The sequence below is a fragment of the Brachyistius frenatus genome, unplaced genomic scaffold, assembly GCF_029030835.1.
Source record: "Brachyistius frenatus isolate BFR_SWC_R1_liver_20210118 unplaced genomic scaffold, ASM2903083v1 Contig_66, whole genome shotgun sequence".
Lineage (NCBI taxonomy): Eukaryota > Metazoa > Chordata > Actinopteri > Embiotocidae > Brachyistius > Brachyistius frenatus.
Window position 1 is genome coordinate 1353562 of NW_027210665.1, and position 25910 is coordinate 1379471.

The following is a 25910-nucleotide window of genomic DNA, read 5'->3' on the forward strand; positions in this document are numbered from 1 at the left end:
ATTTTGTCGCCTGATTCGGTGTTGAGTTAAACATCTGTACATCTCGCCTGCTCTTCTGTCAAGCATTGAAAACCTGGGATCAAAACAGTCTTCCTGAGAGAAAAAAAAACCCCTCTGAGTTCAAGCCTTGCGTGCACCTGGGAGCAGCTGGAGGACCGGTGGGTGGTCCAAACTCTCGGACACCCTCCTGGCACAGTCTCCTGCTTCATGCAGCCTTAAAGTTGAGGACAGGAGTTTCTCTCCTGCCACTGGCACGACCAGAAGAGGCGAGGTCGAGTGTGAGGACTGGTTTGATCAAAGGTGGAGTGTGAAAATCGCGAAAAATCAACAAAGCACAGGTGTGTCGGATGAAAGAACAGGTAAGCAGCTGCAAGGTGATGCAGAGGGAATGTGTTACTGTTCCACCTTGCATTGAGTCACTGATGAGCTGTTGCAAAATAACAATAGGAGGTATTTTTAGATGATTTAGTGTGATTACAAGGTCACCTGTGGGCTCTGCCTGTCCGCGTGACGAGCTTCAAGTGTGCACTTTGTGTGTTTGATCTGGCCTTCATTTATGTGGACTTTCAATGCGGACCTCAAGGAACCGACTTGTGAAGCTCGGATAGTAGTGAGTGATTGCGATGGAGTGGCGTGAACAGTCCGCTGTCAGCTGCGACGAAGCCTACTTGGAGGCGCACAGATGGATTGAGGTGAGTACAAAACCATGAAAAACTCTCTCCAAATCTGCCTTTACACTTTCTGACAGGACTATACTTTTGGAAGTACAGGCAAGGTGAAAGAAAACTGTCAACTGCTGGTGAAGTTGTGTTTTTGTCATGTTTTTGTGTCGATGCTTTAATTTCAGAGCTATTTACCCTCATGTGGTATTTGTTAACATGTCCTGAAAAGTGAAGCTTGGTTTGTTCTTCCAATACATTCCTTATTGAAAGGTTAAGTTTATGGCTGAAAGCTGAGCAGCTGCTCAACTGCATGCACTCAAGGTCCAAATAATTGTAGCCTACACCCACAGATATATGAAGGCATGTGTCACCTTTTGACCTCCCGTCTCAGGTAACCGGTGAGAGCACTTTTTTTTTCTTCTAAAAAAACAGAATTGAGTTGGCTTCTCAGAGCATAAACCATGCCCTCTATCTTATCTCTCCAGAATACCGGTACATGGCTGTGACCCCATTCATCATTATTGTTGGCTGCTGCCTCTTTTGTCAGATCTTGCCTCAACCTGCTCATGTTTTTTTTTTCGTAATGACCCTGCAGGGCTTTGAGGCTCCAGTTGCAAGCAGGTAGACAGAACAATTAAACGAAACCTTTACGAATGATCAACCTTCACTGAACCCAGAGTCATAAAATGTCTGAGTTTGGGGTTTCACACAGGGTTTGTGACACAAATGAGATGTCAGGAGTGGAACGAAAACTAAAGCAACTCTCATATTATGGCCCATATGATGTTAATTCTTGAAAATGTGTAATACAAAAAATAGAGCTTTGAACAAGTTCCTTTTCCGAGGTTAAAAAAAAAAAAAAAAAAAAGATTGTTATGCTGTGCCCACTTTCCTATGGCAGTTAACAAAATTTAAAATGGCAAGCCAGAGCTTTCAACAGCATTTCATATTATTTCAAGTTTCCATCCAACTTCAAGCCAGACTCTCAGTCTTTCTCCTCTCTTTAACAAGTGGGTAAATTTATGGTTCCTCGTCTTGCAAATTCTCCTCGCAGCAGGGTGGCATGGGGCTGATCCTGCATGGCTGTAACTAAGCAAATATTGTTCTAATTTCATGAGGGGTGAATCGGAATGCTTTCGATGTGACATCAGTGTCTCTCACATTCGCACACTGGCCTATTGTAGTGGCTCAGCTCGCGGACTGAGGTGGGGGCATGATCTCGGGGGACAGGGGCCGGAAGATTAGGGAGAGTGTGCCGAAAAGTGAACAAACAGGTAAAGGTGAAGACCATGGAGCTGTTCTACTAACAGAATATGTACCAGAGGTCTGGCGTGGAGGAAATACAAGAGCAATAAGAGATCAAGTTCTGGCATGGTGGGGGGCAATGGCTTCCCTTCAAAGAGAAGCTTTTGTGGCCATTGGATTCTGCCACTGAATGATTAACAAGCTGCTTGGCTTCACAGCACTTTAAACTGAGGCATGTGTGCATGGCGAGGTTGGTGGTGTTGTTAAAAACTAGACTAAATGGTCTGGAGCCTGTCACATGGACACATTCTTGCATTAGCTGCCATGGCTGTGAACATAGCACCCTCAGAGCTGGCAGGCTGTCAGCACGGGGCGCTGCATCCTACAACCACAGGGCCCACTGGAAGAATAGAGGTCCTTGTTAATTCAATAGAAAGGCCTCAAGTGTGACTGTTATGACAATGAAGAACAAGTGGCAGTGTTTGTGCAACTTACAGGTCAGAAGATCATGTGTGGCCGCCTGTTAAAACAAACTGTGTACGAATGAATTATTTTCAGTGAATAAGTATCAGATTTTGATTTTGTTGAGATGGCTACTTTGAAATGTAATGATTATACATTACTATTAGTGTAATGGGTAACGAAACTTATTTCTGTTACTTCATCAAAGTAATATATATAATGACAATGGTAATTAAGGCCTTGGCTTACAAATTTAAGCCTTTGCATTTACAGTATTATGATCTGAACGAACTGGATCTTTTTTGGCGACATTCCCGGGAAAAATCCCTAGTTGTGCGCATTTAGTAATGCATTTCCCATCACCCAGCAGTGGTTGTTTCACAAGAGAGGGTATGTAGAGTTTATGTAATAGACTGTCTTCCAACGCATAACTAACTTAAGTCACACAGGTGATACAGTTTGGAACTCTAGGAAGTGAAGCTCTAAAACACAGCTGCAGTTACCACTTATCACCATAAATGCCGCCAAAGAGTCAGAATTGGCGAACTTCAAGATTTTAACTGTAAACCTGTAGTGTGAAACTTTTGTCCTCTGTTTCTTTCCCCCTTGAGATAATTACAAAAGATAAAAGCTTACGTCATAGGCGTTGTTGTAGTCTGCGTCATCAATACTGTTGTACCTGTAAAATTGTGCAATTTTCTGGATAAATAAAAACAACACAACCCAACCAAATACCTCATTTCACTATCAGAATTTGATTGATTGTAAAAGTCTCGGAGCCCAAGTTGAAGTTTAGGCTTCAGTTTAGGCAATGTTGTTGGTTGTATTGGACGATTCAAGATATTCAGTTTACTTTGAAATAAAACAGAAAAAGATCAACTTTTCTTGAAAAGCTGAAACTAGACAAAGGCAAAACATCTCAAAACTCCTATTGATTTATTTAAGTTATGCATTGACTTATTTCCTAATGTTGATTACTCAGATTGACTTACGTTTAAGGTCATTTTCCCTGAACTTCAAACAAAAAGATGTTACCTCAAGTACTTTAAAGCCAGGCAGTTAGTTTTTTGGTTTGAGGTATCCGTCTTGATAATTTCTGTCGCCATTCATAAACAATGGAGGGGAATTGAAGATTGTGTTTATCACAGCACTGAAAAAGGACAATTGAAATATTTTTGCTTTGTGGCCGTCCTGCAGCCTGCACTGATGAATTGCCTCCCGTGACCCGTGCTGTTGTGTTGCTTGTCAGACCAATAGCTGTGTGGCGGGGTCGGTCATTAATCACCTCACTGCAGCGCCACTCTCTGCTATTTTTTGACTGTTTTGACAGAAAGCAATTAGAAACGAGGCCACATGCTTTCAGACGTACTCACGTGAAACAGGCCCTCACACAACATGCAGCTACATGTTGATGTCGCTCCATTATTCTAATATTTTGACGGTGTCGATAGTAATGGCCTTTAGAGTTGTGTTTTTTTTCTTGAGTGAAAACCTTGAAATATTTGTATAATGCCCCAGCTGCTCTCTGATGACCCATACCTCTGTCCACTGCAGAAACAAAAAAATGTTTTTTGAACAATTAGTGGCGCGGTGGGGTGGGGGGCTGCATCCGCACAAACCTTGAATACAGATTTGTCTCATTGCCCTGCGTGAATAAACAATAACTGTGGTCATGGACCCAGAGACTCTTCTGGTTATTAGTGCTCTAAGACACCAGTCTTGGTTCACAGTATTCATAATAATTCATTTAAGACAAGTAACTCTTTCACGACCCATAATGAACCCCGAGGACCACATCTCCGTGTTTTAGTGGAACATAGTTCGGACACGCTCAGCAGCACATTCTTGAGGGGAGCGAAGGTGGACTTGCAGGAAGGCGAGCTGTTCTCCCTGTTCAATCAGAGGAGCAGTATGTTGTTGCAGATTAGAGTTGTTATCCCACATGGCAGGTTCAACAGGAGAGCGAGGGCACAGCAGGCTGGATCTAAGCGGAGTTAATACCGCTAATGATGACGATACAGGAGAAAAGTATTCTGTTACATGTTGCTTGATGTCAGGGTCTTCTGGGGCCAGAAGATAACATCTTAATCGCCCCATTAATTCTGATTGGGTGATGTGATAAGAGAACGTGAAGAAACGAACATCAAACAACACCTTTCAGTGGATCACATTCACGTCTGTGTTGTTTCTTTGCATTTCATCCCAGCTGCATCCATAGGACAGTAGGGGTCAGGATTTCATATGCCGGCTGCAGCGCCCGACTGATTACACTGTTCTGTGAGGTTTGTTTGTGCGTCTGCGTGCTTGCAGCTTTGCATGTCTACCCGTGCGCCTGTTTTCTGTTTCCTGGGTAGGATTGTATTTTTGTCAATGAATGAGGTGCAGGCTAAGATCTGGGTATGTTTTGTAAACAAAGGGAGCATTTCTCAGCAATCGCTTAATCGCATTGTGTAAATGCAGAGAGACTGCAGGCGACTGTTGTGTGAGAACTATTCCTTTATTATAGCATGGTCTAATTCTTCTGGAATGACGGGTATTCAAGGCCTTGGCCACCTCAGGTTACCCAGGGCATGTTCTGAGGTGGAGCACGACTTGTTTGAAAGTGATAATAGAGGCTTCCAGTCAGTCCGTCTAATTGTTCTGGTTTCTCCTGTCCTCCTCCAAAATGATGGCCTGTACTTAACTCTGCTAGTATTTGTCGCAGCTTTTGTCCCTTTCCATTGGACAAAGAAAATCGGTACAAAGGACTTGAAACACGGCACATCTGACCAATTCGGTTGATGAGACCCGTCCAACTTGTTTTGCCTTGTGTCTCCAGGTGTGTGTATGTTTTTGTTCACGCCAGCTACTGAATCTTACAGTGTAATATGAGAGCTCATCTGCCCTCCCGCTGATGTAAATTAATTAATTTCCATGCAGGCTACAAATCGATCCCAAGCGAGGTTCATGAAGCTGTACAGTTTAAATTTTTCACAACATATTTCCCTAGATGTACCTTCTGGATGAGTATTATCAACTGACAAAATAAAAAACAATACTTATGCTCCCACAAGAACTATTATAGAACTCATTCTGCAGCAAAATATGATAACAAACCTGCTGCCAGTATAGTCAAAACCTCTGCCAGAGAGGGTCGTTTTCAGCTCTGTGTTTTTTAAATCTCTTCTGGCATAATTTCTGTGAAATATTTTGGAAAGCTGGAAACAAGTGGTTAGTGTTTGGTGGGGATCCAGCTACAGGATGTATTAAAAAGTCATCTAGGGGATTTTTGTTATTTACTTGTTACGTACTGCATTTAATGTTGAGGGAAAATGGTATGTATCCTTGTATGTAATTGGCTAAAATAATTGCATTGTTTTCTTTTTGAGGAAGTACAGACTGAATTTATGACAGGCTGCAAATTGCACAGACGAGTGTTATGTTTAAAATCAAGGAAGTTGTTTGTTTCTGCGTCAGGACTGTATATACAGTGTGTAGGGCTTCACGTCATGCATGCAGTGTGTGTGTTTGCCTACATAATGGTTCCTGGTGTTCCTGCAGCGGTGGCTTGAGATCATGGGAAAGGCATGAGGCTGTAGCACAGCGCTGTGTTCCTCCAGTGCTCCAGATGCTCCCATTGCCTTGCGGCTCAGGCATTGTGGCTCCAGCACAGTTTTAGCACAGCTCTCCCGTTTACCAGCGGCTTTTTAGATCTTTTTAGAAGGACCGAGTTGCATGAGAGCTCCCGAGGAATACCTGAAGAACAGCGCTCCTCTCTGTCCCACAGAGACAGTATAGGAACTGAGGAGGAAATACCTCCGACTTCCTCTGCTACTGTTCTCAACATCCTACCTTTCTTCTCCAGCATCCCAGCCTCCCAGCCTCCCAGCCCCAGTTCACCCCCTCACCCCTCCACCCACCTCCTCTCCTCACCCAACCCTTCTTGCTGTTTTGCTCAGTGTTTTTCTTTTACTGTTTTTTCCAGGCAGTAACTAAGAAAAAATTTGGGAGCAACGACTTCCGATCAGCGCTGGAGAATGGCGTTCTGCTGTGTGAGTAAGTACTCCGCTTTTCCCAGGCACCTCTCTTAAGCCACTCATTCATAAGGATTCCCTCTGCTCTCCTCCAGGTCTGCACTCCGAAGTAAGTGTTGCTGATGTTTACCAGGCAGACCCCCTGCCGGGTCACTGTTTGTTTGTTAGTCACACAAAATGAGCCAGTGTTTTCGAGACAGCACAATAGAGACTCTATTATGTACTTATTTTATGTTTCCATTGTCAGATCTTCCCCCTGAGGTCTTGTTTGAGAATATGAAGCGTGATCTATTTCAAGAGGAGCTGTGTTGTCTGTTTGACAGATGTTTCAGATCTGTGGATCGGGCCGAGTGCCATCCGTACTTTAATAAGAGCTGTGAGAAGCTGTGCAGTGAATGGAAAGCCTCCAGCTCAAACCGCATCGGAGAGTCAGGGCACCCTGCTTTCTCATTAGCCAGGGTGCATCCAGAGTTTTGACGAATTAGAGGTACAAATTTATCTGTACAGATTTGGCATATGCATCACTAACTGTTCCTCTGAAGAGTTGTGGAACTGTGGCTTTTCACAAATCAGGGGTGTGTTTGTGTGTGCATGTGTGTGCGTGTGTGCGTGTGTGTGCGTGTGCGTGTGTGTGCGTGTGTGCGTGTGTGTGTGTGTGCGTGTGTGCACCATGTCCCTTCATGCATGTGCATGTGCACACTGTTAGATGGACACAGTGACGGGATTTTGCACGAATCAGCAGAAAGCTGTAATTACCAGCAGCTCATGCAGAATCTTCCAAACCTCTATCGGGCATCGATCCAAAGACGAAACCACTCATTCTGCTGATCTGACTCCACCGCTCGCTTAATTTCAGACAACAACACGGACACATCCATTCACTGAGCTGTTTTCTCAGCATGAGGAAGAGGAAGACAGATTAAATCACCTTCAGCTCGAAACTCAGCCTCCGCTCCCATTGTTGTTGTGGTTATCACGGCCTCTTGCTTGGAAAGGAATGTTTAGTGACATGATTACATCCCACTTAGCTTAAAGTGAGTGTTATCTTATGGGGTTCTATTGTTTCCCTGCTAAATGACTAACATGAACCCGAATGCACTTCTGCAGTCTTTCGTTACATCTATTGTGAGCCCATGAAAAGTCTCACACCATCCCATCCGCCCACAGTCTGTAGCCTCAACTAAGTGTTCTGCCTCATGTTGAGCTTTTGAGTTGGGTGTTTTCTTTTATTAAAACAAGCAAAGGATGCCGTAGTTGCATATTGTAGTGCAATTAACTCTATCATAAAATGCTTTAATGAAAACTTCTACTTCTGAAGGTTTGACTGAACTGCTATGAATAGTCGAATAATTCTTCATTTGATTAGAAATTTAATTTGCAACTCTTTGTTTTTCAGGGAAAAATGCCCTACCTTTGATTCAGTCATAATTCTTGTCTTACGTTATAGCAAGTTGGATATCTTCAGGTTTTGGACTGTTGATTGGACAAAACAAGACATTTGATGACATTGACTTCATCTGAAAATAATCAGCTAATTAATTGATCATGGAAATAAGAATCAGTTGCAGTCGTTTTGCAGAGTATATTTTGTTGCACAGTCTTCTATTGTTAGAAATATAAATGCAAGACTTGTAACAGAGTAGCTCCACTTGTAACTACCTGTAACAGTATTTTTATACTGTGGTAGAACAACTTTTACTGAAGTTTGCTGAATGGTTTTTTTCACCACTGAATCTCTCAAGACCCAGTACAGTGCTTCTGTCATGTTATGAAGCCTTTGTTGCACTTTTTAAGGTTACTATTAGTATTATTGTTGGGGATTTTTTTTTGTTTTGTTTTACCTCTCGGACCCTGATTCCCTTTCAAAACCCTTTAATTAACACCAAACTCCATTGTCTTCTATCCAAAACAATAACTGTTGATTGTGAGCTGATATGTGGCAGTTTGTCTGGGGTTGTTTCAGTAGTGGACGGTATGTTTTAGGAGCAGAGGGCCCGGGTTTGTTTACATCACAGTGCAACACTGGCGATTTACTAAACTGAAGCCAGGTGGCTGCCATTAAACAAAGTCGTAAACACACAACAGCGAGACTTTGCAACACGTTTTGTTCATTCCTGCGCTGTTAGACCAGTCTAGCCAATGACCAAGTGCTTTCCCTCGCCCTCTCATCATACCCTCTCCCTTCCCCTGATGTTCTCTGCTCTCTTTTGCTTGCAGTCTAATCAACAAGATCAAGCCTGGTATTATCAAGAGGGTGAACAGGCTGCCCACACCTATCGCTGGCCTGGTAAGTCCATCTTAGTTTTATCATATAAAGCTTTGTCTCTTGTTCTTACACATTACATCTGTTGTGGCGTGTGTGTGTTCTGATGTGAGAAGAAGCAGCACAAGGTGCAGCTGAGCTGACTGGTGGCAGCTCAGGCTCGGCTGCCAGCGAGAGAGAAGAGTTTGCCTCAGTGGCTTGTCGCTGCTCATATCCATCCGCACTAATAAGCTCAGTGAACGTAAAGCGGCTTGAAAGGCCGCTGGCCTCATTTGATTCCATCCTGAGTATAACATCTGCCAAAGCTTGAGGCTGTGTTCAATTACAACCGTTTTAGACTAACAGTTTCTGTGTGGTGCAATTATTACAGTTTTTATTGATTGATGTAGCGTGTGAAGTTTGGTTTATGTAAAAACTTGTTGTCGGTGTACTTTTTACCTTTTTAACCCCGGCAGTGCCTTTCAGATTTAAGCATCTTTCAGCTGAGGCCTTTGGAGCTACAGTGGCTCAGTTGACATAGATGTTTTGGGAGTGTCTGCAAACAAGTTCTTGGGAAGTAGAGGTTTGAAAAGCTACCTTAAACCCATCCCTCACAAAGCTCTCTTGTGGGAGTAATTGAGTCCAGCTGTCTGCTGGAATTACAGAGAACCAGGACCCAAACCATGTGAGTGCATGTGTATCAATGAGCTCTGCAACGTGAAACATGTTTGGTAAGACCATGAAAAACTGGCAGGAAACTAAACAGACTGTAAATATTATAAAACATATTAAACACTGTGCCCTCATACCTGTGTTGTGACATAAATACAATTTCCTGCCAACTTGTTTTAGACTGTTGCTCATAAAACTGGTGGAGCACCTGCTGAGATAATGAGTATCTCCTCCATCAGTAGCACTTGTGTGGTATTTCCGAGACTTGGACACAAACCTGAAACCACCTGATCATAAATTCTCCCACAAATGTGAAGGCTTCTGGTTGTCCAGAGGCTGTCGGTTACTGCCAACCACATGGAGAGGAGTCGAGGGCTCTCCAAACAAACATTACGCACTCTCACTGTGCTGTGAGAATAGCTTCTCTCCCAAAGCAGTCCAGTTGTCTTACTTTGTTTTATCTCTCATCTCCATATATAGTGATTAGTGTGCTTTTTTAAGTGCTGGGAAGTGTTTAAATTTGGAGTTTAGCTGTATTTTCCCAACTTGTGAGTTATGTATTTGTCTCCTCTTGCCAGTATTCTTACATAGGGTTGCTCTTGACGGACAGTATCCTTCTACACTGAAGAGACAAAGAGACTAGAAAATGTTGTTCTCACTGCAGTCTGAACTCAGACAAAGACATGTGGAAGTAAAATGCAAAGAGCAAGAGGAATGGTTTACAAGTTTGAGATACTGTGTGACTTTAATTACCGCTGAATGAAAGACTCATTAACACTCAGATATGAACATTTTCTACCATTACAGTCAGACGTGTTGTTTTAGTTTTGCTGTCTGAGTGATTTTCAGTTCTCTGAATAAATACCAGCCTCCAGGTCTGGCAGAGTAAAAAGCTCATGCAGGGAGAAAGGCGGGGGGAACTTAAATCTCTGGTTTTGCGGAATATTTAGCAACATTGGCTCCAGATCCAGGCCTATTCTTTGGTTTCACTTGTGTCCAAGTAAATGTTTCTCCTGTCAACACACTGCTCTGTCTGTTGCTGAGCACTCAGCGAGCTCTGGGTTTGGGTCACTGCAACCTAGTTTGGGCCGGGTTCTGCTTTTACCAGGGCCGGGCAGGAAGAAGGCATTTGTGTGGTGGGACAGCTAGCTGCGTGAATCCGCCTGAGTTTGAAACTCATTGGGGTAAAGAGAAAGGGAGGGAGTTAAAGATGACTCCGTCGGCCTCTGCCTACCCTAAATACACCGTAATTTGCATGGTTTTAGATACACCAACTCCTTGGTGAGTTGAGTTAGCAGGGGGAGGAGACAAACAGACTGCTTCAAAGGCCCTCGGGGTGTCTTTACTCATATAAATGTATGTGTAATCATCTGTGCAATGACAGGCATTTGACCATGTTTTGTTACAGTGTTTCTGTTGTATGGGTGCATGTTATGACTGGATCGGACTTTCGGGACGGCAAGGCCCTTTATTGGGCCCGTTTGAAGAGAGGCAGCACTTCAAGTATTCCATCTCCTCTCGGTTTATTGTCACAGGATTTAAAAATGTGCAGCCTGATATTTTAACCATAGCTTTTGCTCGCTGTTCGAGGCACTGCCAGGGGTCACTTTAGGGTAATTGTAGAGTGTGCCCAATGTAGGCCGAGAATGCAGAGAAAGAAATGCAGTGACCACAATGTGACCAGGAGGGACAAAGATACTTTTACAGCATTCAGACACCTTAAGAGTCAAATCTTTCCAATTTGTGGTGTGAAGTGCTTAAATCAGGGTCCTCAAGTCGGCATGAGAGGATTAGAGGCTGCTGGATGGGTACAGCATATTTAGCAGGATTATGTGCAGACACAAGTCAGCATAACATTCCTCCAACATCATTATCTCTGCATGTTCTGGAACTAGCTGTGAGGGGGGGCTTTTAGTTTGGTCGTAATGCTCTTTGCAGTTAAATGACATTCATATCCCATGATAATAATTATCCTTTTACATGTGTCTTAATGGCATTGGCCACGGCCTAAAGTCCTCTTGTGCGACATTCCTAATTAAATTGTGCTGGATATATTTGATGGATAGATTTAAATGTGATTTAAAATGTCAGACTATAAAAATCAAATCCAACATTTGAAGTATCTACGCAGGAAATAGAATGCCGTTTGTGCTGTATTGTTAGTTAGCATTGACGTGACATAAAGCAGGCAACATGTTTTGTGTTCTTTATTTCTGACTGTCATTCATAAATTGAATGACTTAAGCTTACATGTGAGCTATGTCGTGTGCACAAACAATGGATAGTAAAAGCTTGCCATTCAGTATCCGTTTAATTAACTGAGCTACTCAATCTTATTCTCTAACAGGCTGCAAAATGACATTATCACATGTACCACCAAGACAAAGCAAAGAGGACAATAACCTCTCATAATGCGTTCAGAGTGACAGCAGTACTTCCATACAGCAGGTGGGGGAGTGATCCACGACCTGTAGGGGCCCACAGTGACCTATAGACTCCAGCAAAGTGCTGCTAAGGGACAAGCAAAGCTGTCAGCAAGGGATGTCTGCATTGAGAGGTCAGCTCTCTCCTACCATTTGCTAATAAGCATGTTTGCTATTTAAATATAGAAGTAGCTACCCCTTAATTATTGCAGCCCATGTTGAAACCATGTGTGATTACATGAAAACCCTCCTAAACCGTTCTGTCCCAATGGGAAGTGCAGATTTACAAACAAGACGGTTGGGATTACAACTGGAAAAGTCATAACACCGGAAAGGAATGGCGCTTCTGTGGTTGGACGTTGGACACATGTTTGAGATGTGTGTATATTTGTGGAGCTGAATGTATTTTTGCTATCATGCATTACACTCATACATCTGTGCAAATCATAGGCACACTTTACGCTATGTAAGATGATTGACAGCGTAGAAGGAGAAACTGTCCTTCCACTCCCATGTCCTCTTGAGTTGCTGTGGGGAAATATTTGTCGGTTTCTGTCACCCGACCTCTTGTTTCATAGCAACCAGATGTCTCCAAAATACTGCACCACCCCACAGATTCCACAGGTATTCTCGAGTAAAGGGCTTGGCAGGGAGAGGAGGGCACAGTTTCAGGGTGTGAGGAGGAGGAGGAGGAGGAGGAAGAAGGCAGTAGGCAGTAGGCAATGTGCCCCTGCGTGCGTCACTCTTGCACTCGCATGGCCGGTTGGGTGGGACTTGCGCAAAGCTCTGATGTCATCCTTCCTGGTTTGACTTTGTCCCCACCCTAAACCCAGCCCACAGGTGGCTTTGCCGCTGTCACTCAGCTCCTGCATGTGTGTGTGTGTGTTTGTGTGTTCTGCACTGGGTCACTTCTTATTTGCTACACACATGCTCCTCCCTGTCCGCTTCTGGTCTCTGGTGATATGAACTTTGGAAGCAATCAGTTGTAGGCTGTGTCCCTGCCAGAGGATTCTTGGGTGATTTTTCTTTGCCTCTAGAGGTGGACAGCCCTCATCCCTGCTTTTGTTCTTTGATCCAGGACAACCTTAACGTCTTCCTCAAGGCCTGCGGGAAGCTCGGACTAAAGGAGGCACAGCTGTTTCACCCTGGAGATCTTCAAGACTTGTCCACAAGAGTTACAGTCCAGTAAGTTTTCATCTTTTGAGCCTTGTAAAAATGTTCGTGCCAGGACTTTGATACCCATCCTTGCCATTCACAGTTAAGATCCTATTGTAAAATGAGACCAACGGATGTTTTTGACTCTTTTTTTTTATCTAAACAACTCTGTCTATTCATGCTTCCATTATTATACACAGAAAGGATGATGATGTAAAAGTGTGTTCCACACTGTTCAGTATTCTAGCGCACATGTTCTCTCATGTGAGGCATGATTCAAGCTGCAGTTAAAAAAAAAGATAAGTGCTATTTTCAGTGTGCATGTATTCGTCTGTTGGTAAACACCTGCTGAAGCGCATCCCTCTGATGGATGGAGAAATGAATTAAAACACACACCAGTAGAACAAAAAAATGTGCCACATGTCTGATCTGATTAAAAAATATCTGATCAAATGAATTTCCTGTTGGTACAGATTTATCAAATCAGGAGTCCATTCACAAAAAATTAATCATGAAAGTAACTGATAACTGACAGGGGCAGGTTGTAGATTTTAAAGTAAGGTCTTCCTGACAGTTTCGGTGGAAAGAGGCTTAGTGTAGTGTAATCCCACACCATAGTGTTTATTATTTATTTCAATTTCAAACCATTGCTCTTGTTTCAGTTGCGTGCCCGCCAAAGAAGCATGCAATATGTTGAACAACCTGTTCAGTTTTTACAGAGGTGTGCCTTCAGGAGGCAGAGAGGCAGAGCTCGGTGCACAGTCTATCTGCTGTGGCTCTCCCTCTGTGGCTAGACAGCACTGTGCCGTGCAGACATAAAGAAAAGTACTCGAGCAGCAGTGCCTGCAGGTTGTTAAACTTGAAGTAGCGAAGCACTTATTAGGAAATATATCCATTTAGGTGTCAAAATAGTCCAAGGCCGTGGAACTTTTGTTCTGTTCTTCCTGTCCACTGTCTCATTTATTTCTTGTAACATACAGTAGTTGTGCAGATAGGTTTGGTATCCCTTTTTGAGATGTTGCCACGACCTTTGGGTGCATTTGTCTGTCTGAACACTAATACTAGACAGCCGTGTCGAAACCCCATTCGTCACATGGGCACATGCAGAGGCAGATGTACTGTAAATGAACTGGAATATGGACTCTAAATTAACAAATCTGCCTTCCCTTTTATCAAACAACCAAAAGATAGGCAGCCTTAAATTGTCGGCAAATGAATGCCTGATTCAGTGTCATAAAGATAATTCTGCGATATCAGACATTACTCCTTTTACATAACCATTCCCCATCATTACTTGTCACAGTATGACAGTAGTACGGTGGAAAAATGATGCCCATGTTCCTGCCATGATGGCTAACTGATACTATATCTACCAAGTGAACTGTATCACAAAAAGATATATTAAAAAAAAGAATAAAATCCCCACTTTTCTGAGAAGTCTGTAGCTCAGCTCTTTGCCACCATGTCCATCTGCATTTGGGGGTTTGGTCAGACTGCTTTCGCTCTCCTATTTTTAGCACCTGGGGTCACTTTGACAAGCTGGATTGATTGCAATGGTATCAGGACTCACGGTAGAGGAGCTTTAAATAGTTTGCAGTCTCCCCCCTGCATGTGATCCTCAGAGCCCACCTACGTGTCTGTTTGTTTGTATGTGTGATGTGAAAGTTTGAGTCTGATTAGCAGTTGGGGTTGTGTTTTTATCACTGTGTCTCATACAGAACCTGTTCATTCAGAAGAAGAAGACGTAAATAGCTTTTCTGATGAAAACAAGTCTTCTACTGTTTGGTTCATGAGTCAGTTTTGATGAATAGAATATCACAGTAATTCATGTTTGGCAGGTTTTAACTGAGCCAAGTGTTCGTTTTGCTAAGAATTTATACAAGATGAATAGTTTGTGTGGGTGGACGCAATTATGTATCTCTCCCAGCTTCAGTATTTATAAGTCACAGAGAGAGCGAGAGAGAGATGGCACACAAAGAGTAACATGAGGAGAGAATCCCTAACAAGGCAGCAGATATGCAGCCAATGACTTTATTGCGCTGTTGCTTATCAGAGCCTAGGCAAATGAGCCACAAAGAGCACAGAGGGAGAGAAAGCTGTCTCTATCAGCTGTCTTTGCCGTTGGTGTTTGTCCAACCTCCACTCCCTTAAACCCAGTCTGACAGGTGCTTTGCTCAGCTTCACTGTTGTCTGCTTCAGCAGCAATGAGGTTGTTATTCTGTCGCTGCTCTATGTTGCTTTTCACAAGGAATATAGACCCTTATGAACCCTCTCACCTTTTCTTGTCTTTCAGCTTTGTGGTTTTTATTTATTTATTTATTTATTTATTTATTGCAGTAGTTTCCTAAATATTTTTTCTAGCTACACTAACCTGTATGAAAAGTGTGACCGATTGATGTTTAAAATAAAGCCGAAATATTTTTTTAGATTTATCAGTTGGCCAACTCACAGAACATGAATCAGCAGTTATTTTGGTAATCAAATGTTAGTCATTTTTCAGACAGAAATGACGAATGTTCCGCCAGTTTCTCAAATGTGAATATTTGCTGTTAACTCCACAAAATCTTTGGCTCCATAGACTCCTATTAACTTCTCTAATTAAATACAAGGGCAATACATTTTTTCCACAAGTCATAATGGTGTCATTCACTAGAGTCACTCTTTCTTATTAGTCTTCTAGCGGCTTATCTGAAAATAATACCGTCATTAATTCGATATCAGTCCTCAAAGAGCCGTATGTTTCAGGGTGTGTCTGGTTTGTTTGACAAGCGTGGGGCGCAGTCAGGTTTCTGCTATAGGTCGGTGGGCATTGTGTCCTCAGGTTCCCTATCAGATTGACTCACTTCCACCCGTCTCTCCTCGCCAACTCGTCCGAATATGGTCACTCCTGGCTCCAAAAAAAACAACAGATGCTGACGGACAAAATACAGAACTCAAGGTTTCAAAGCAGCAGTTCACAAACCAATGGGTGACATCAGGGTTGGTTGCTGTTTGCAAAGAGTTTTGCATAAAGGCCCAACATTTGTACTTCCACAGGCCAAAGTCCAAAAATAATCATTTACAAGAGACATTTAGTGTCACTACATCGCAGACAACAGTTATTACATATATACAATACATTGCAATGATGTAAAATTAGTTGTTAGTAATTTTGATATTTTTTAAATAAAATAAGCCCATCCTTCGTGATCTGTAAGATGAACATCAGTGGTTCACTTTAACAAGAGGAACGGGGAAAATAATTGACATTGATCAATAATGTAAAGAACACTTGCTGCAACCTTGTTTTTTGAAAGAAACACACTGTATTACATTGAAAAAGTAACTTCTTTGTTTTAGAATTGCTTTAAATGAAGTTGTTAACAAAGACTGTGTCTCTTGACGTGAACCTTGAGCCAGATATTGACTGAAGCAACGTGGGCTCAGAGCACAATTTATTTCAAACCAGACTGCGTTACGACAGCCATAAAAGCTTATTGAATGTCGTTTCTGACCTTTGAGCTCTGCTGTTGTTGTAGTATTGGCCTCGCCACCAATTGACCTAGCCTCGTGTTGTGTAACCCTTTCTATGATAAAGAACTTTATCTCTCACAATCACATTCAATCAAAATTGTAATACAGCATGAAAAACTGTTGTGTTAGAGATGCACACTGATAAAAGGGTTTAGCGTGCTGCTGCTGGCTGATGTGCTCTGGGAGATTTAATCACATCATCCATGTGTTGAACAGAGTGCAACCACGTTTTAAACACGTAGCTGTGTAGTTCGGACCAGACTGAATCTAATTCATCATTGGAGACTATGATTCACACCTATTTTAGACCAACTCTGTCAGTTTCTAACAGCTGCCCAGGAAATTAGGGCGTTAGAGTAATGCTGATGAATCATCACATCTTAAAGTGCTCTATTCAACTTCAGCCACTTCCTGTAGACCCTTAGCTGCAATGTGGCAACTCAGCCGCTTGGACTCCCGGTTGGACGAGGACCACGTCTGAGTTGACATAAAGGAATGCCAGGGTATCCCGAGTGACACCAAATGTCAGCTGCTTGCTTTACACTCGAGTCCTATGAATGTTTTAACAAGTACTATTTGTAACAGAGCTAACATTTAAACAGGACATCTAGTGTACGTCAGTGGATGGAGGGCCACTTTACTGTAATATAACACTCTGCTTTAATACTGAAGTTACTGAGGAACTCACTTATTCAGCTTATTCTAACGTATCAACAGCATGAAACTCAGTCTCATACCTACTGTATATCATAGTTAAAGATGAATTACAGTTTATCTGATGTGGCGATGATGGGCTTTTCATACTGTAAAACTCGGATACTACACAAAACAAGCTATGAGCAGCGGTGGAAAGATATTTCCTTATTTACCGCTGCACCTAATGACAAATCAAGGTATTCACACTCTACCTGAGCATATCCATTCATGCCTCTTTATACTCCTACTCCACGACACCTAAGTGATGAACCGGCAGAGAATCGTCACCCTTCAGCTTTACATAAACATGTAGCGAGCTACGTCAGTGTTATGTTCCCACACTTGTTTCAACTGCAAACAGGTGGCTAAAAAAAAAAATCAGTCATTGCATGTTTAAAGTATATTTATGTACTTGTACTTTTGTACCTTTTTAAAATGCAGGTCATGGAATATGTATCCAATGTGGTATTACTGTGACTGTTGCTGAGCTAAGGGCTCTCTGACCATTAGTCCAGTTTCTTGCTCTGTGACCTCCAGTTACTGACAGAACAAGTCTCCCACAGAGAGGAGGTCCAAAGTCTTGTTTCTTTTCCTCTCTTTGATTAAGCAAATTATTGACAAGCACTCGCTCCTCTCCAAACCAAGAAAAGGAAACTGCACAAGATTGGCAGCGACATCAAAATTCATTGTCCTTTTGAGGAATGTCAATGGCCCCTTCGAAACAATAGATAAGAGGTGTGGCTGCGCCGTGTGATTGCATGATTCGGATTATGCAATAGTTTGATCTCTGGCTGTAGATCAAACCAAATGTTTGAACTACCTGAAGGAATGTGTTGTTTCCCAGATGGATTTATACAGACTACACAGTGTGCTGTTAGATTTTATTCGACACCACTGTGTATTGTGTCTCATCCTGTACGTGCACTGTTATTTAAGTAGTTTAAAATTGACTGAAAAGTCTGAGCGTTCATTGGTTAAGGCTGAGGGGACAAACGCAGTGCCCTGTGTGTTAGTGTTTCGGGTGTGGTTCACTGAGCTGGCACTGCACGCTCCTTCTTCATAGTTTAATATATGGCACTGTCATCACTTCTCATCGTAGTGTTGTGTTGGCAGATTGTGAAATCAAACGAGCGATGATGCCGAGCGGCCAATAAAGTTTCTACAACACGGGCCGCGGACCCGACTGTAAAAGGGCAACACAAGGGTTATATTTGTGATCTGTAGTTGACTCGGAGAGAGAAATGCCAGCCTCACCCTGTTTGCTCACAGAGGCTGCAGTGTCTCTGATAAGTACGACACAATGATGTCCGACACTGTCACACCCACAGCTGACTCCTCTATTCAAACTCTCACTGTGTCTTGAGTTTGTCAGTACCGCTGGGAGTGTCTGGGTGCCTCTTTAAATCCAAAGAATCTCATGACAATGAAAGAGCACAGATGAAGGATGTTAAATGTGGTGTTATGGATTGTGGCAGAGCAAGTGATCTTCACTGCAGAGGTATGCGTCTGATTGTACATACACACCCATTAATTTAAAGCTTTGCTCTTGGTTTTGGTGTTATTGTGTCAAAGAAGCTGAGCTGATTCTTTGTTGGCTGTACATCGACTGAGACCACAGTCAGTTTCAGGTCGACCATGTAAATGCTGTTGATCTTAACGCATCATTCTACCTCAGCACATGGAAGCGATTTAATGGAAAAGATCTGTCTGTTTGGAAATTATTTGTCTAACATTTGAATAGTGGCTTATGTTTCTCCAGTTTATGTGTGTTTCTTTTTGCCTCTGGTTTGTGTTGGCGGAACACGCGATTACACCCCTTCAAATCAAATGAAGTGAAAGTTTGGCAAAATAGTGGCACGCAATTAGAAATCTCTCGAGGGCTGATTTTGATCTGTTTGTAATAATTAAAAGTAGGTATGGCTTATACCACTGTTTTTGATTAGGCAGATTGTTTTCTTATATTTTTCCATGATTGTACGGGTAGAAGTGACGGAGTTGTTAAAGTATAGTCTCTGGTATCTCTGCATTTCCTCTGGAAGTTTAAAGAAAGACATCTTAGGCTGATGAAGAATTGGTTGCCTCGCACTTCTTTGACCCCAGCAAGAGTGTTGTGGTGTGAAAGTCTGCGTAAGCATATAGAAACTGAGGTTTAGGCTGAAATGAATGACTTGTGGAAATGATAAGAGTGTCGTACATATTTGTCAAGCTGGATGGTTTCCTGTCAGAGGTCTTTTGACCCTGAACCGTCCCATTTTACTTCCTGAACATCCCTTTTTACCTGCAACATTTGAGAACAAACACAAGAAGCACATAAAACAAAATGTTCCTGTATCCCCAGAAGACGAACAATAAAAACAAATTCTGATTATAAGGCATCATATGTGTTGAATTTCCACAAAAATTTGAAAAGGGAAATGTTTTCAGACCAGCTCCTTTATTACTTCCATTATGAGACACACAAACACAAACTTCTACCTTGCAGCACACAAAGTTATCACATTGGGGTTTTGATTGTAAAACTGATAATGTGACTTCAGGGAATCGGGTCCCAGCTTGAACTCTCTTTATAGAATTTCTGTGTATCAGACCCCTGTGATGTTTTGTCAATGATTGTGCTCAATCATATGAGCACTCAGCTGATTCTAACAGGCTACAGCAAAGTCCTGAGGCTCCGGAGGCCTGAAAATAGACCTTTTATATCTTCTCCTCTGTTCAGCTATTACCACTAGCCATAAATGAGCATTACGAGAAGTAGTGTACTTTTGGTCCTTTTTCTCTGGACTTGGCCACCACTGCTATAATCTTAGTCTTTGTGACTATGCTCCAAGCCACACAAGAGAGGGCATTTTTTTTCTCCCACGTCTTTTATTGGGCCCATAAATTTACACTATGCCAAGTTGGTAAATGTCCATTTCTGCTTTCACAGTTGGCGAATTAGCATGTTGGAAGCCCCTAGTGTGAGATGACGCGCACTGGTGGGAAAGCTGATCTGCTTCCCATCCAGTTAAATGCTGTCAGTGTTGGAGGAAGGACTCGGATCCTTCCGATAAGTAAAAGTACCAGTACAGCAGTGGAAAAACAGGCCAGTTAAAGTACAGAAGTATTATCAAGAAAATAACAAATGTATCAGATGACAATGTTTGCTCAGCTCATTATTTAGCTGTCAGGTCCACAACTTTTCTACTTTGGTTCACTCTCTGCTCTCATTGGCACATTTACAGCTGGTTTCTGCAACAACAACAAACTCTCCAGAAAGCCACTATACACCATCAAACATAGTTTGCAACTAGTTGTCAATTAGCAGCTAAAGACGCAGATGTTTACAATTGGTAGCAGTGGTGGGAGAAGTATTTGAATTCCTTTACTTAAGTAAAGGCATACAATAAAAATGCTTCATTACAAGTTAAGGTCCTGCATGGAAAATCCTACTGAAGTAAAAGTATAAGCAGCCAGATGTGATATTAAAGTAAAAGTACTGGTTTGGTCCCACTGAGTGATATATTATTATACTGTATATGAAATCATTAGATTATTAATACTGAAGCATCAGTGTGTGAGCAGCATGTTACTGTTGTAGCTGCTGCAGGTGGAGCTCGTTTGAACAACCTATTCATATTCTTAAGAACAGGGACAGCAGATAAATCTGAGAGGTCATCAGATGGTTACTTGGTAAGAAAAGAATAAAAAAAATAAAAAAATACCAATCTTTTTCTCTGATCTTTGATTTTGATCATCTGAAATGTTACCCCAACTACACACTGCTTTTTTGTAAGATGTCAGAAGACAAACAGGTTGAAAACTACTGGTTTTATCTTTGATTAAGGACCTCACAACACAACTTTACTCACAACTGAGTAACTTATTAACTAAAGCTGTTGGATAAATATAAGAAAATACAATATTTCTCTCTAAATTATAGGGGAGTGGAATTCTGAAGTTATTGAAAATTGAAATTTTCAAGTAAAATACAGTGTTTGAGTAATTGTTTTTAGTTGTTTTCACCACTTTACAGCTGTACTGGTCAGTTCAGTCGTCCTTGGCAGTGTCCCTGTTCTTAAAGAATGAAAGTTATGCGTTTAATTATGCTTCCTTGCATTGTTTTCCCCCCCTGAACCAGGCACCCTATAGGTACCTGAGCATGTTTGATTGACAGGCTGAAGTGCTGCCGCCATACATGCATCGCAGCCTCGGCAGATTTATTGGTCACACTGCATGCTCGGAACAAGCTTGTAAGAAAATCCTGTGCTCACGGGTAGAGGGAGGCATGTGTGGCTATTGTATTACCACATGATAGCAAGAATGTGTAGGGAATGTGAGGCAGACTCTAAATCTTCCACTGCCAGTGTTACAGTTACTGCATGTACTGTAGCCATTCATTGTTGTTTACTGAGACACCACAGTTATCTTAGGTGACAGGTACACAATATACATAAGGAAAAGGGAAATATTAGGCTTGTCGATTGAGGTTGTTTTGTTTCATAACAGCTAATAGTTTCCTGGGAAAGTGATTTACTGACAGACAGATCAACAGTCGAACCTCAGATCTCTGTCTGCAGCTCTGTCTTTACAACAGCAGAGACTTGATTGTAGTTAAATTGGTAGTAATTACTTTTATCACGTTTTGAAATCAGAAATAAGAACCTCCATGTGTTAATGTGTAACTAAATGTTTTTGCTTGATTTTGCGAGTAGCCTAAAAATAGGCCCACAGTTGTGAGCTGTTAAATTCCAACACTATCTTTATGGTTGCTGTGAATTTTTTTTATTTTTTTTTAATGTGTGTTTGTTTTCCTCACGGCTTTTGTGCTGTTGTATGAGAGTGAGTGAAGGGCTGGCTATAGTCTGGATCGTGCTGTCAGTTTCCAGCTCTTTCACTGCCCAACACATAGACCCAACAACGATGCCCTCTGTTCTTTTTATTGTTGTTTTCTCTCATGCACATACACTTCTCTTTTCTGCTCTTTTTCTCACAGGCATCAAGAGACCAACAGGAGGCTGAAAAATGTGAGTGTTTTCTGAGATATTGATTTGTGGGTATTAATTGTGTGGTATTAATAAAACATAAAACATAATTTATTTCAGTTACAGTCCTATTGATGGCGAATAGAGTCCCTTAATTTTACAGGAATAACAGCCACTAAACATTTTGTACCTTTGTTATGATACTACTTTTTGATATGTACTTTAATGTACCACATTTATCTTAACTTTTAGACACACAGAAACTAAATATGTAATTGTAACATAAAAATTAGCTTTATTGCTTGTACTCACATATTTTTGGGACATATGTCTAAATAAGATTGGAGATGGTGAAACATGACAAGGGCAAAAAGGCAAAAAAAGAGGAATGACACCCGACAAAGGTTACCATCCACATTCACATGTAAATGTTGTGATTACACTGTCAACATTTCAACTCCCCTGATCACAAGGATGCCTCCTATTCCCTTTATTATTTTTTCATTCACGCACTCAATTTATTATGTGCACACTGCAAAAAAAACAACAAGTGAACTGCTGCGACGTGTTTCTATATACAAAACAAATTCAGGAGAGGGGCCAAATTATTATAATAGATTGGTATTTTTAGTTGTTTTTCATCATTAATTGACTGACAATATTTGCTCCTGCATTTTTGCAGTACTGCCATTTTTATGAATTTGTTTTGGTGAAACAAATACATTTGAAATATGTTGAAGGCCTTCCATCTCTAAATTAGGGTATCAAGGTGTTTCAGTGGCTCTTTTTTGAGGTGATTTGTGTACATGTGGTAGTAGTCTCAAATTTAGTTTTTAATTTTCATTGCAAGTGAAATCCATGCTAGAAACACTGTCTCTCATCACAGCTTTATCCTGTTTATCCTGCAACAATATTCATTTTCTGACTTGCTTGACATAAAACCAAAGCGCCAACATGTCAATGGGAGCCATGTGATGTGTAATCGGGGTGTGGCATTGTTGATGTAGTGATGTTTTTTTTTGCTTTAGTGCACTATATTTACCTGTCCAGCCTATTAATGCACACACAAATGGCAGCAGAGTATTCTGGATGAGCCTGGAAACGAGAGCATGGCACTGGATGATATGACCCTCAGTCAGAGCAGGGCTACAACTATCATAACAATCACCTGCTGTAGCTCTGCACAGTACATCCATCACTGAGCGTAAAGGTGCAGCGATAACCTGATAGTTTATCTGGTGGTTACAGTTCATTTCCACTTATAGGTAGTATGATCTGTATAATAAGTTATTTTTTCTTCTCTCCAGGTGTTGATCACCATTTACTGGCTGGGTAGAAGAGCTCAGAGTGACCGTTTCTATGATGGACCCTTCCTGAATTTCAAGGCATTTGAGGGATTATTGGGCACAGCACTGTACAAGGTGAGTTCCTCTAAGTGGCGAATTATCACCACGGGCCGTCTCTTTCATGCCGTCATGAAACAAAAGCTTAATTTTCTTGTGGAAACCAGAAATCGGCACAAGTGAAATCCTCTTTCACAGCCACTGCGCAGCACATTTCTGTATCCTCCCTGGTATGTCGACTATGTGCGGAGGAATGACTGCAATAGGCCGAGGGGCCGCGGTTTGCTGCCCACTAAAACCAAAGCTACGTTAAGTCATAAATGACCTGATCCCTTGACTCAACTATTTTTAATCTTGTTTACAGCACGGAACACACTTCGCATAGTTTACATGTGAAAATAGCCTCTGTTTTTTTTTGGACGAAGCCGGTTTGCTTCCCAATGCTTATGCCAGTGTTGAATTTGGCACTTCGCTTTCACATTGATTTATAGGTGGTGTGCGAGGCCTCTATAATTCAACTGACTGCACGGATTTTGAGTAATAGCAGTTGGTTACAGCAAATTTTGTATGTTTAGCCAGGCAAATCCAAGTTCAGTAGCGCAGGGTTTAGATTGTGGATGTGTATTGTCTGCTGGGATTCAGCAGATTACAGATCTGAAAATCATTTTCTTTTTTAAGTGGCTGACAGGTTTTCGCTTGTGTGCAGTCTTTCTGGTTAAAGCGGCTCCAGGGCTTTTGCTTATGTGTTTATGTGCATCGGCATTCTTTTCATGCAGTAAACACACTCATCCAGGGTGTGTTTGTTATGGCAGTGATGGCAGACAAGAGAAAACAATGAGGTTATTCCCTTTAAATTAGACCGTGCATCGCCCCTCATAGATAATGTAGGAGCACATGTTTACAGTGAGTGAATCTGCAAGAGTGAGAGCCCAGACAACACAGACTTCACACCCCATTTGGGAGATCTCACCACACACACAGCGGGGCTAAATATTGTATTTGGCAGCCTACTACCTGAACGTGTGACTGTCTGTGTGTGTGTTCGAAAGGCTCTGCAGGAATCGGCCGGTCAGAAAGGCAGCAACGTCCGAGACAGCGGCTTTGGGGATAGTTGGTACTCGGAGCGAGAGGAGCTCTACCATCTGAGAGGAGGAGAAGGAGGCGGACACAGAAGAGACGACTCCCTGGACAGCTTGGACTCTCTGGGCTCCCGACCCCACAGCATCTCATCTGACGCCACTCTGAAAGGCAGCAGCGAGGGTAAGTGATGTCATCCCCATCCACACGCACAGACATGAACACACTTTTAGATATTCTCACACTATATTTAACCCTGTTGCTCTCCTTACTTCTTTTTATCTTACATTTAGGAGACCACGGTGTCCATTATTTTACGTTTGTGAACTTGTATGTGTTATTCTAAGATTCCCTCCCACACTTAGTTTGTTCAGACTTTCTCACATTGTGTCTCCGCATGAATATTTATAATCCAGTTCATTTATTCAGTACTTCAAATATTTGTGAACAGGGAAGACACCCTGCACCGGAGCCAGAAAGATCACTCCCATTTATGAAAACAAATACCTATTGCCATCTAGTGGTATGCATTTGAAAGTGAATATTTACAGTCAAAACTCACAGAGAAAGATGAGACATATTTATACTAAAACCTGATTGTGAACTTAAGGTTTCGTTTTAAGAGAGGAAAGTGCTGGTCAGTGATCTCAGAGCAGTTCGGTCCTCCGTAATGGAGGGCAGTGAGACATTCCACACCAGCTTGTAAATGATGAGGCCTCTGTTCCCCACCCTGCACCCCTCTGTTCCTCCTCCAAAGTCACGCCAGAACACACAACACACTCCCCTCACTCATTTCTCCATTCTCACTACGTTCGTCCTTCTTTAAAATGTACCTCTATTGCTTCTTCTCCCACGTTCTTCCTTCCCCCTCCTTTCCCCTGTCTAACAGCTTTTCGTCTTCTTCCATGTTCCAGGTTGTTGTAGTGACACTGAGGCAGACTCCGTCTTCAGGATGGCCGAGAACAAGGACAGTCTCAGCTACCGCCGGTCGCTAGTCATCACACCCAAAGCCAGTGCCCAGTTTAACCAGTTCCTGCCCACTAAAGACAAATCTTCAGCCTACGTACCTGCTCCGCTGAGGAAGAAACGGGCCGAACGCAATGAGGACAGCCGGCGCAGCTGGGCCAGCTCCCCATATACAGAGGACGAAGTCCCACTCATCAGGTACCATACCAGTCACTGCGCATATTGATCTGTTTGAAGGTGCTGTTTTCTCATCTCAGCAAATTAGTGAAGAGTAACTATTCCTTTTATTCTTGCCTAAAAGTGATGTTACAAAAAGCGATGTAGAAGTGCAGGGTTACACCTGAATTCCTGGTTTGTGCTTCAAACGCCTGACATGGTGGCTGTCTGTGCCTCTCCCATCACTGTGTTGTCTGTCAATGGTCAATGGTGTTGTGTTTCATTTTTGCTGCTGAATGACAACATCAGTGGAAGGATTTCCTC

The 25910-nt window shown here is 42.2% G+C and overlaps 1 protein-coding gene across 10 annotated transcripts in view; it reads left to right on the forward strand.

Moving 5' to 3' along the window:
- The first annotated feature begins 215 nt into the window (after positions 1-215).
- Positions 216-25910, forward strand: part of lmo7a (LIM domain 7a) — a 47234-nt gene continuing 21539 nt past the window's right edge. For 3 of the 10 annotated variants that reach the window (XM_069707019.1, XM_069707020.1, XM_069707021.1), the window contains exons 1-9: positions 217-359; positions 584-692; positions 6334-6404; positions 8600-8669; positions 12798-12904; positions 22056-22086; positions 23352-23465; positions 24437-24647; positions 25379-25628. In XM_069707019.1, coding sequence (XP_069563120.1) covers positions 624-692; positions 6334-6404; positions 8600-8669; positions 12798-12904; positions 22056-22086; positions 23352-23465; positions 24437-24647; positions 25379-25628 — 923 coding nt within the window. In that variant the 5' untranslated portion in view covers positions 217-359; positions 584-623. Of the gene's footprint in view, positions 360-583; positions 693-6333; positions 6405-8599; positions 8670-12797; positions 12905-22055; positions 22087-23351; positions 23466-24436; positions 24648-25378; positions 25629-25910 lie in introns of all 10 variants that reach the window. The other 7 variants (XM_069707026.1, XM_069707023.1, XM_069707025.1 and 4 more) reach the window with 5 other exon arrangements.